Source organism: Giraffa tippelskirchi, chromosome 6 (assembly GCF_054371585.1).
Source record: "Giraffa tippelskirchi isolate mGirTip1 chromosome 6, T2T-mGirTip1v1.2.pri, whole genome shotgun sequence".
NCBI classification, from domain to species: domain Eukaryota; kingdom Metazoa; phylum Chordata; class Mammalia; order Artiodactyla; family Giraffidae; genus Giraffa; species Giraffa tippelskirchi.
In genome coordinates, this window is record NC_137280.1 from 46,651,743 (window position 1) to 46,664,084 (window position 12,342).

Below are 12,342 nucleotides of genomic sequence, written 5' to 3' on the forward strand. Positions count from 1 at the left end.
AGAAATGAGGTTGGTTCAGAAAAAAAGAGGTGAAATAAGTGACAAGGCTAAGACTGAAAGTTAGGTACTGTGGCTTATGTTCCTTTGTTTAGGAATTAAACTTCTGAACTTCCTGAGGTTACAAAGCTGTGGGTGATTCTGTCTTAATAATGCAGAAATTTTTTTTTTAGATCTTTTAAAAATTCCAGTTATTGTTTCTGTACCATGTTGTCATAAATACTCTTCATCTATATGGCTATATATAGTTCTGCTTCATTTTGACTTATTAAAAGCAGCAAATACTCTTATATCAGACATTTCAAAGTTATACACACACACATATATACATACCAGTATATACACACCAGTATACACATATATGTTTTGATATGAGGACTTTCAGTCATCAGGGGTACCTCTCTTTTTTTAAATTTTACATTACAGTTTCAGAATACTACAGTATTCAGTTTTGATAAAATTTAGTGTTTGTTGGCTTTCATAGTCTGTAAAGAAGATGTATTTTATTGAACTGTATTTTAAAATATTGTCCAACTAGGAGCCAGAGATATCACTGCTGTCTCAATGTAAAATATTAATATTTTACTACAAAAAATAATGAGGCTAAATGATACCCACAGAACAGGCTTAAAGAAAAGAGAGTAATGTCTTACAAGTAGAAAATGGTTAAAAGGATTTTCTTGGAAATAAAATTAGTCCATGAAATAATGCAAGAGACACAGCTTGCAGAGAGATGAGTTCTGAAGTCAGGGTTAAAATTGATATAATTTATAAATACAGACTATCCCCATTTTTTATTAATGTGAAATACTTACAGGTGCTGTGCTTATAACGTGTCTACCTTCTTCTCTTGAATTTACAGTTTTGCTCTCCTGCTTACTTAAGCCCAGGCAGCATTATATAGTTTCTCCTCTGTTTCTAAGAAAGCTTTCCAGATAACTGTGCCTAGAAACTCATTGCTCTTTTTCAGAACTTCCACAAATCATTCATTGTCTGAAAGCTTTGAGAAATGTTAATGTCTTATCTTAAAGTTTAATTATCATTTGACGTTCATGATATATTTTAAATTTTTACCTTTTCTAGTTGGCTTGGACCCCTTTTCTGGCTGCATTCAGTGTGGGTCTACAAGACTGTGATGATACTGAAGTAGCCTCTCTTTGCCTGGAAGGTATAAGATGTGCAATCAGAATTGCATGCATTTTCAGCATTCAGGTAACAGAATTTTGCGTTTGCAGCCAGTCTGGAAAATGTAAATTACTTATGTCATTACTATAGTTTAAATTATTTCTTGTGTTGGCACTGTTAAAAAACTAATTTCAAGTTTATAGTGAAATTTAAATGAATCTTAATGTTTTAAGTTTCCAAGAAGCTGTGACAAAACAGGGTAGTTCTCTGTTGATGTGTCTATCATTCATCACAATAACTCGTGTTGCCGTTTTTTTCTGTATAGAATATTAGCTGCGTGCAAAATTTCCAAGAGTTTGAATTCCTGTATTGTAACTTGAATGTCTTATTTATATTGCATATTCTTATTTATTGAATCATATAATACTTTTTCATATTTTATATATTTATAGATATTATTTTATAACTTTACTTAAGCCTAAGAACAGGTTATCTTTAAGAGATTCAAGTATCAAGGACATAATTCTTATGAAGACAGTCCTTTCTAATAAATTATATGCTTTGTCTGATAATTTTATCCAGTGCTTGCCTACTTTCTTTTTGAAAACCCATTTCACATTTAATTATGAATGTAGGGGAAACATGAGCAAATTTGTAAATCGAGCTACTTCACACAAGTCACTTGAAGCATGTGTTCAATGAATGCTTTCTTACTATATGAATTATTATTGCTGAAATTTCATCTTGATTTGACACCACCATTGCCTTTCACTTTTAAAAATTCATCCTTTTTGGCTTCATTCATATTAAAATTTAAAGAACTATAGTTTTGAGGTATCATACATAATTCATGACATAGTTGAAAACTTACTAAATTAAGTAAACATTTCATCAGTAGGGAACCGGAACCTACTCTGTTGTGCTTACAGTCCTGTGAGTTCTCTTTCTCTGTCTCTTTCAACAGCTGGAAAGAGATGCATACGTCCAGGCACTGGCAAGGTTCACCTTACTGACAGTGAGTTCTGGGATTACCGAAATGAAGCAGAAGAACATTGACACAATCAAAACACTTATCACAGTGGCTCATACAGATGGAAATTACTTAGGAAATTCATGGCATGAGGTAGAAGCACTTTCTGTTTTCTTTTGCAATTTGGTTTATAAAATGAGCTAACGCTAAATAATATATCACTGACATGCTTAAGTGTTTGGGGAGAAAATTAATACATTCAGGATTAAGTACATTTAACTTTTTTATGCTGATTTATAATTTAGCCTGTGTTTAAATTGTGACTTTGTACATTTAAATATTTTTATGAAGATTTTTAACACAGAATTTAAATTTGTTTTCCGTTTTGTAATTAAGATTCTGAAGTGCATCAGTCAGCTGGAGCTTGCTCAACTTATAGGAACTGGAGTGAAGCCTCGGTACATTTCTGGAACAGTACGAGGCAGAGAAGGATCACTTACTGGAGCGAAAGATCAAGCTCCTGATGAATTTGTGGGGCTAGGGCTAGGTGAGAATTTTTTGAATTATTTTTGTGAAGTATCACAAGTTGTTTTTAACTTGCTCAATGTAAGTAACTTTATTGTATGCTGCTGCTGCTAAGTCGCTTCAGTCGTGTCCGACTCTGTGCGACCCCATAGATGGCAGCCCACCAGGCTCCCCCGTCCCTGGGATTCTCCAGGCAAGAACACTGGAGTGGGTTGCCATTTCCTTCTCCAATGCATGAAAGTGAAAAGTGAAAGTGAAGTCACTCAGTCGTGTCTGACTCTTAGCGACCCCATGGACTACAGCCTACCAGGCTCCTCTGTCCATGGGATTTTCCAGGCAAGAGTACTGGAGTGGGGTACCATTGCCTTCTCTGATGAGCAAAATATAATTAGAGGACTAGGATAAAATGCCCTTTAGCTAACCTTATAAGCAAGATAACATTGTAAGTCTTTTTTGCCTGGTCCAGTTTGCAATATTAAATGACCCTTAGTCTTAACCACATAGTTGAGGGTGGGAGAAAGGTGCAGTTTAAAGTTACCTCCTTTTACATAAAAAAAAAAAGAATGAAATACTGCCATTTGCAGCAACCTGAATGGGCTGAGAGAATATTATACTTTGTGAACTAAATCAGACAGAGAAAGACAAATATTATATGATGTCACTTACATGTGGAATCTAAAAAATAATGCAGGTGACTCTGTATACAAAACAGAAACAGACTCACAAGCATAAAAAGCAAATTTGTGGTCACTGAAAGGAACAGGGACAGAGGAAGGGATAGATTAGGAGTATGCAATTAACAGATACAAACTACTATACAGAAAATAGATACGTAACAAGAATTTAATGTATAACACAGGAAACTATACCCAATATTTATAATAATCTATAATGTAAAATAATCTGAAAAAATGTTTTAAAAAATTACCTGCTTTTAAGACTAAGCAGATAAGTTAAATGAGTGAAGGCTTGTTTAAGATGATAAATAGTTGGGGCACCTGGAGAAAGCATTCACATGCAGATTTTTTTAACAGCACTATGCAGACATAACCCAAGTCTTAGGCCAGTGTGGAAACTGTCCCATGGCTCCCCTTGAGTTCAGTGCATCCAGGAGCATCCAGGTTTAACCCAGCAGGAAAAAAGGAAGGTACTATCAAAAGCAGATAAAGAAGAACCAAACCATACATTTCTAGTCATAAGTGGAAAACATTCTGCCAGGGAAGAAACAAAGTTTAGACTGTCTTTGCCTTTGAATATGTACTTCTGGGTTTGAGTTTTTCCATGTTTCTTCTTCACTTGTGCAAGATGTGTGTGCAAGTTACTTTAATTCTCTGAGCTTCAGGTTCCTCTTTTCCAAACTAATAGTAGTATCTACTTACAGAGTTGTCAGGATTACAGTATATTAACATATAAGTGGACTTACTGCTGCTATACTGTTTCTGGATTGTTGTTGTTTTTGTTCAGTCACTAGGTCATGTCTCACTCTTTGTGACCCCATGGACTGCAGCACACCAGGCTTCCCTGTCCTCCACTATCTCCTGGAGTTTGCTGAAACTCATGTCCATTGAGTCTGTGATGCCATGCAACCATCTCATCCTCTGTTGGCCCCTTCCCCCCCGCCCTCAATTTTCCCAGCATCAGGGTGTTTTCCAGTAAGTGAGCTCTTTGCATCAGGTGGCCAAAGTATTGGAGCTTCAGCTTCAGCGTCAGTCCTTCCAGTGAATATTCAAGGTTGATTTCCTTTAGGATCGACTGGTTTGATCACCTTGCTGTCCAAGGGACTCTCAAGAGTCTTCTCCAACACCACAGTTCGAAAGCATCAGTTCTTTAGTGCTCAGCCTTCTTTATGGTCCAACTTTCGCATGTTTCTGGATTATTCTTTATCTGGCCTCCCTACCTCACTTCCAACAGAGAAGTCTAGAGACACAACCTAAAAAAAAAAACATGAAGGAATACACCTGAGGTCTAAGAATACTTACCTTTTAAGGCTTTGTGCTATATATAACATTGTACTTCTGGACTTTCTCTTTTTATCATTTAGTGATTTCTCTGTTGTTGCTAGCAGTAAAAAGTCTTAGGAAATTCAGAAGAATTTCAGGCTTGAAAAATGACCCACAGGGAGGGGAGGACCATGTTGTGGCTTCAGGTTGAGTGAGTTTGCAGTGGTAATTCAGCAATGCAGTCTGCACCTCACGTGTAAAATACCAGTGGTGTTCTGTGGTTCTGGGAGGTGCAGATATAGACAGCTGCAGGATTTAGAACTGCTTGAGCACCCGCATGGTTGGTGACTATACTGTCTGACTCAGACATTAGAACTCTTAATTGTTCCAGAAAGTAGCATGAGATACAGATGAAAAATATTTACAGGCAAGTGAAATGAATGTGCATTGATTGATTCAGCTGCTTTTGAACAGTCTTTCTTTCTAAGGCCTCGGGAGTGGAGCAGAGCCCAGATAAAGAGGGGTGAGATCACCAGGGCTCAGTTTTGGCAAGTAACAGAAGTAGGTTACACTAAAAATTAAATACCAGTGGAATATTTTATTTTCTATCAGTGTTACTAAAACGAGAAATCATACTTGTTGATCATGTTTACTAGAATACTTGAAAATGAGTTAAAATTAATTTGATCATTGTGCTGCTCTGCTGCTTAGGTTGCAAAGAGGTGACCTGACCTGCCTTCTCCCTTCAGGAAAAGGGAATTTATATTAAAATAAACACATTTGGAATCTGGAACTGAGATTGAGATAAAAATTCCAGGCCTCCAAGCCACACAAGCGACTGACCACGCTGTTCACTTCTCATGCTTCCTCTGTGTCATCCACTTCTCTCTGCTCCACGGCCTGCTCCCTTCTGCTCTCACTGCTGAAGGATCAGGTCTCAGGTTCTAGTCTGCATCCTAGAAGGAGCCCCTATGCTGACTCAGCCCCGTTGGGCAGAGCTCCCTGAGTTGAACTCGTCTTGGTAGTAGGTTCCTGGCTCGCCCAGCGTGGCAGGTGTACACCCTGTGCAGTGGTGTCCTGGCATCTACTCAGGATGCTTTAGTCCATACTGAAACTAGAGGAGGTTGTGTGCAGACGATTGAGCTGGTTTCATCTGTATATAATTTGTTTTTTAAAAATAAACTATTAGCCTCCTTTGTTAACAGAATCTGTACCCCAAATATTGATGTAAACAAGTTAATAGGGCTGAGTGTATATTTATCTCACTTCCTTACAGATGTGATACAAGACTATACTTTTAATTTTTGGAAACAGGAAACTTTTGTTATTAAGAATAAATAGCATATGAATTATTAGATTTGAATTATATGTATACTATTATGATATGTATTAAAGTTTTAAAATTCAGTTGCTTGATCATATAAATCTTGAGTGAATATTATGACATCTTACATCTTTGTTTTTAGTTAATCTAAACGTTTGTTCTTTTGAGGCATTTCTTTGGTAAAACCGAAACTATTGGCTTATTACTTGTACTGTCATACAAATGTTTGATAGATGTCATATATTTATGAAGTTGGTTCTTGGATTGTTAGGCATTTTAAATCTTCTTTAAATAGGTTTAATGATTACAAATTATTATATCTAAATATAGAAGGTACAGAAATCTCTGGGAAGGACATTCAGTTGATACAGACGAAGTTATGTAGTGACTGGCATTTTTTTCTCACAGATTTTTCTTCATTAAATTCTTTAACATGCTACATACCTCATATTGCATGACACTGTCCTCCTACCACCCATTTCTCAGTCACTTATTTCAAGCTTTCATCCTTGTTCACTTGTATTACAGAAATACAAGGGCATGGCTTCAGTGCCTCTTCATGTTTCACTGTGTTCTACAGATATTACCAGAATTATTTTTCAGAAAATAGATTGGATCATGTCAGTCTTTTAAAAGACCTACTGGTTTCCTGTTTTCAGAAGTAGAACATTAAACACGATGGTCAAGGTTCTTCACATTCTGTTTCTGGTCTGTCTGTCCAGCTTCATCTCTTACTGCTTGTTTCTCTCTCTCCTTCCTTGTCCCCTGCCAGATCATCCTCCATTATGGCTACATCCAAGTGTGTTGGAACATGAACTTCACATGCCTGCTTCCATTACTTCATATATGCTGCTCCTTCTTCTGAAATTGCTTTTTCTTCCTTTCCCACATGATGATCCTTTCACATCTAACTTGAATTAATAGTTCATCATATGTGAAAACTTTCCATGAGCTAACACCTGCATTCTCCCTTCCCCTATAAAAATTAGTTCTGTTTAGCCACACTTGTGTTACATATAATTAGTTGAGTTCAGCTATGAAATAATCATCAGATTGTATTAAAGTAGGTAATACGTGTGTCTCTCCTGGTAAATCATTAACTGTGTGAGGACAGGGATCACATTCTTTTTCCCTTTGTTCAGTTCCTGGAGTAGATTTTGAGTTCAGCTGGTTTAAATAACACCATCTATTACGTCTGCATTCAGAAAGCCATTTGAATGTCTAGTCAGTCAGCCAGTACTTGTTGAGCATCTGCCTTGAGTAAGGTAGAGGAAGACAAAAAAGTGTATGATTTGCTTCCTAACATGGGAACTTTTTTTCTGGCCGAGAAGGCAACAGTGACACACCTGAAGTAATTTATAGTAAGAAACTAAATGGAAGAAATTCTGAGTTGAGCAGTACTTATTTAAGTAAATACTTCCTTCAGAGGAAGGTGAAGCAGTGGAGGGGAATCCTTCATTGAGAACTCAGGTTGGGTCTCAGGAGATAAACTTCAGATGATGTCCTGAGTGGAGACATGTGTTGGAGGGAGCTGCCTTAAGTCCTAGGCTGAAAAGCTTATTCTTTATCCTGAAACTAATAGTAAGCAACATAAAGGTGGTGATTTAGGAAAATTAATCTCCAGGAGAAGAAAGGAGATTAAGGGGCGGGGGGGTGAATCAGCAAAAAGGAAGGCAGTAAACTGTTACAGTAATCCAGTCCTGAAATGATAATGGTCTAAGCAGGAATGAAAATGAATGAATCAAATGAAAAACAGGGCAGAAGAAAGATTTAGTGATAATGGAAGAAGGGAAAGATACTAAGAGCTTGAGAGCTGGGGGAATTGTTTTGCTGTCTACAAACACATGGAACCAGTGTTGGGGGGAAAACCAAGTGATTCTTTTGAATAAGAGGATATTATAGCATACCAGTTGAATTTTCCGTGAACATTTGTGAACAAGGGACTGAAGATTACATTACAGGAGAGATCTAATTGTATGGAATTGGGAATCCTCCTAAGTAGATACATTTGGAACTGGAGTTGGTCTGTTTCTTACATGCTGAGGGAGGGGTTTCCCTGGTGGTCTAGTGATGAAGACTCCTGCTTCCACTGCTGGGGGCACAGGTGGTCCCTGGTTGGGGAAGTTCTATATGCTGTGCATTGCAGGGGTGAGTGGTCGGGGAAGGGGGTTTCTCTTAAACATGGAGAGAAATTCTGCCTAATGTCATTGATTAAAAATTTCAGTGTCCCTAATTTGTGTGATCTTTGCAAATAAGTTTGTGTCTTTACCCATGTCTGTATACCACTTAGTATAACTCAGTAAGTCACTGATGCCAAAAAGAATTGTTCACCCAAAGCTTTCTTTCATTAGGAAAATAACTGATTTTATTAGAAATGTGTTTTAGAACTGTAAGTACATTTTTCCACTGAATTATTTTCACACTGAAATGACTCTCTTTTATGTCTGGTAGTTGGAGGAAATGTGGACTGGAAGCAGATAGCAAGTATTCAGGAATCCATTGGAGAAACCAGTTCTCAAAGTGTTGTTGTTGCTGTAGATAGGTAAGGTATCTGTTTAATTCTCTTTTCAGATGAATACTGTTTTAATATGTAACATTTAGATGTGTGTTGCTCATTAGTAAAAAGAAAAAAAAAATGATTGCCAAAATATCTTTCCTTAAGTAATATAAGACTATATTGTGATATGCTATGATTTAAATGATGAAGTACCTACGATTTTGCTTTTAAGTCACAGAATATAGGAAGGAGATAAACAGTATGAAAATTTAAGTGACAGTAGACATTAGTGGGCATTAGGGAAATGTTAACCTTGATGAGAAAGAACACAGTTTTTCTTTTTCTTTATTTTTTTTTAATTTACTTTAAAAAAATGTACTCCTCTTGTTATTCCTATTTTGAAAATAGAGTATAATTTATCTTCCTGAGTGTATGATATGGGATTGCATTATGGGGAAAATGAAGGGGTTTGCTGGCAGTTCTCACTGGGGAGAAGTATATTTTATAGTATATACGTTAGAGATAGTCCTCATCTTTAGTCTGGTTTTCTAAAAGAATATTTCTAAATATTTCTAAAAGAATATATTATGGTTTGTTTTACTATAGAATATTCTAGAATATTTACTATAGAATATTATAGATTTTTTAAATCCCCAGTATTCAAAATAATGTATTTTTTTTGTTTGTTTTGAGAAGATGAACGTTTTCCATATGGATGCCCAAATAATTGAAACCTAACATTTTGTAACACTGGTGTTTACATTTTAACAATTCTGATGGGAACTGTGAAAAATACAGTGTGTATTATAATCTTTCCTTGATGCTTAGAGACTCCTGCTGATCTGCTATTTTACTTTGCTGTAGATGAAAACTTTTTGCTCTGACTTGGAACTCGAGTGTTTAGTTGTTAACTGGCCTTGGCAGTGCTCCCTGGGACTTCTTTCTTGGAAAGAATTCTTGAGACTTAATGTGCTTTTCAGAGTGCTTTCTGGGAAGGGAATTTTTAAAAAGAGTGGATGTATGTATAACTGATTATATTATATTAAACAAACAGAAAAAGTGCTTTCCATGTGTTACTTCATTTAATCCTCTCAGTAGCCTATAAGATACGTATTATTACTGTCCTCAATTTACAGATGAGGAAACTGAGACAAGGAGAATTACATAACTTGCTCCTTCCCGAAGCCAGGCCAGTGATGATTACAGTGACAGTTTCATTAGCAGAGAATCTGAGGAATAGCACCAGGGGTGCCCTCAGCCTCTTGGCCTGTCTGTCCATGTGTGCAGCTCCAGAGCACTGTAGTGTCTGTCTTTCTGCTGCCAGGGTAGACCTCCTCCAGACCTCCGCCACACCTCTGCCACCCAAAAACACATCATCACTGTTAAGAGAGTCTACCCAGACAAGAGTCAAATTTTACTTACTAGTCTTGTTGCCATAGCATACTTCTTATGACCAAAGCCAGTTCTGATTTATCCAGCTGGCCACTCTGCTGCAGAGAAACATGTCACTCATTTGAACAGGTGATCTGCCTCTCCATTTTAAGAGTTTTTGCAATTTCAGAGGAGTCTTAGCACAAATTCTATTAGTACGTCACTGTCTCAAACTCATCATCACCAGGTACTTCTACAACATAAATTCAGGGTCCACAGTTTTATGCACAACCTCAATATTTACATTTTACCTTCTAGTGAAAGCATCAAAGTTACATCTTTGATTTGTTACAAGATTTATATTATTCTTATGTGGCACGTATCACAATTTCTCATTAAATCGCCTATGAATTTCTTTCTGAGTATCTGAGTTTATTTTTATTTGTGATATTCTGATTCCATAGGCTGACTCAGTGAGACAGCCCTGGTAGTCAAGACGGTGGTTGAGAATATTGTCAGGCATCATCCTTGAAAGTCCTGTACTTGTTCTGCAACAACGTTGTTTTTCTGACCTTAGGCCTATTGTTCTGAATAATCTGTTGTGATAAGTATAAGAACTAAACATGCAAAATGAAAATAATAATTCTTTGCTTAATTATATATAGGTTCTGTTTTTTAATGTAAAAAATTTTGATTCCATCAAAAGCTTTAAAATGGTAAAATTTTCTGATTATCTTCACTTTTATGTTTGGAATCCTGTATTATTAGAACTTAAGAGTATAAGGGCACTTTAACCTAGAGTCCCTGATCCTCTCAGATTTGCTAGGGAAACATTTTCTAGGTGTTGTTAAACCAGCTATTTCTTAAATGTTAACTCAACTTCATGGAGGTGGATTTTGTCCAAGAACGATTTACCCCGAAAGTCAAAAGTTATGTAGCACCATAGTTTTTTATTTAATTGTTGTTTTTTAAGCACACCAGATCTGGGTTTATATTGTCGGGTCCCACACTTTGGAATATTCTGTCACCTATCAGAAAATATGGACTACTACTCCCTTACTATTTTCTCATAAACGTCTTTCAGTTGAGTCTAAGCCATAAATGTTACCTCTGATATTTTCACTATGAAAACTTTAGATACGCAGTCATTTCATCTGCCTGTATGTTGCATACAGCTTAAAGTTGATTTGATCTAGAATCTGCAAGTTTCATCTTTTTTTGCATTGTTACATCACTATCATAATGTGTAAGAATTCAGTAAATCTGTCAATCTTTTTTTCCTACTTGTACTTTTCAGGGGCATGTCTTTTAATATTAACATACAAGATTCTCATGCTTCTGTTCTCTGCTTTTCACACAGGCATGCAGAATCCATTTCATAGTTGATGTTGTGAAGCATAGCTCTTTTCTGCCTTAGTATATTAAGGCTTTACTATGAATGCCTCCCCAGACCACTCTGCTCTCCCATATGACTTATCTTTAATGGAGCATTTTTAGAAACATAGTGACCCCTCAGAGGCTACCAGAGTGAGGGGAATCAAAATGCTCTTTCCCAGGACGGATGCTCCCTGCTCACACTGTCACCCGAGTCTGCAGAGCGGAGCCCCGCTGTTTGCTTGCAGTTCTCTCTGGCTGCCTTCACAGGGGTCCTTGCAGCTTCCCCTGGAGTTCTCTCTGCTGTTCTTTCCTCCCCTCCTCTTTGTTGCTTGCTTACTCCTTGCCTAAAAAAGATTCTGTTTTCTTTGTTGTTTCTTCTATTGTTTCCCTTGTACTGTTTAGGCTGGACTTTGTTTGTGGTGTGGTTTTTATAATCACTGCCTTCCAGGAGCACACCTCTAGTTTGAGAAACAGCTAATGACACTCATAATGCAGAGTCTAGCACTTCTCATTTTGGTTCATGTGAGAGGTCTGTAGCCTTTATTTTAAATTTCTGGATTCAATCTAACCACTAGGTTCACTGAGGCCCCATTACTCTTTACTTCCCCTCCCCACCCCTGATAATGGTTTCAGTCAGATTTTTGAACTTTTGTTCTACTCACAAGAGCAGTAGAGGAAATGTAAAGATATCCCTTTAGCAGAAGATCAGATTCTGAATTATTACCTTGTCAGTTTTTAAGCTGCTTTTCCTTCTTGTTCTCATTATTCACTGTTGCCAGGACACACAGACCTTCAAGGGCTTAGAGGTTGAAAAATCATGATATACTCAGAACATTTAGACTGTGGTGGTAGGAAAAAACTAGAATGTTTTTTAAATATTTAAATTCTGTTTTGCTCAGATAGGTATGGGGCTGTTGAGAGGGTGGACTCTGGAGTCGGCCTGTCCTGGTTTGACTGGCTTTAGTACGTACTAGCCTTGTGATTTTTAGAAAATTATTATATGTCTTTGTGCCTCAGTTTCTGTGTTGATAAAGTTGGGAGTCTAACGTACTTCATGGTATCTGTGATTGTTTTATGAGTGGATAGATAGATAGACAGATTGATAGGTAGATACAGATACAAAGCACTTTGGGTAGTACCCACCTTGTGATTGCTGGTAGCTATACTGTTACTATGATGACCGTTGTTTCTAAGTTTAATATTTGACCTGCTCCTG

At 36.9% G+C, this 12,342-nt stretch overlaps 1 protein-coding gene across 9 annotated transcripts in view; it reads left to right on the plus strand.

The window, feature by feature from the left end:
• The window catches only part of ARFGEF1 (ARF guanine nucleotide exchange factor 1), a 127,709-nt gene that overhangs the window by 93,430 nt on the left and 21,937 nt on the right, over positions 1-12,342 (plus strand). For all 9 annotated transcript variants that reach the window (XR_014057302.1, XM_081503148.1, XM_081503149.1 and 6 more), the window contains 4 exons: positions 1,081-1,209; positions 2,087-2,245; positions 2,489-2,639; positions 8,333-8,423. Coding sequence is in view for 8 of the 9 variants with exons in the window: in XM_081503148.1 (XP_081359274.1) it covers positions 1,081-1,209; positions 2,087-2,245; positions 2,489-2,639; positions 8,333-8,423 (530 nt within the window). In the remaining variant the exon portion in view is untranslated. The remainder of the gene's footprint in view (positions 1-1,080; positions 1,210-2,086; positions 2,246-2,488; positions 2,640-8,332; positions 8,424-12,342) is intronic.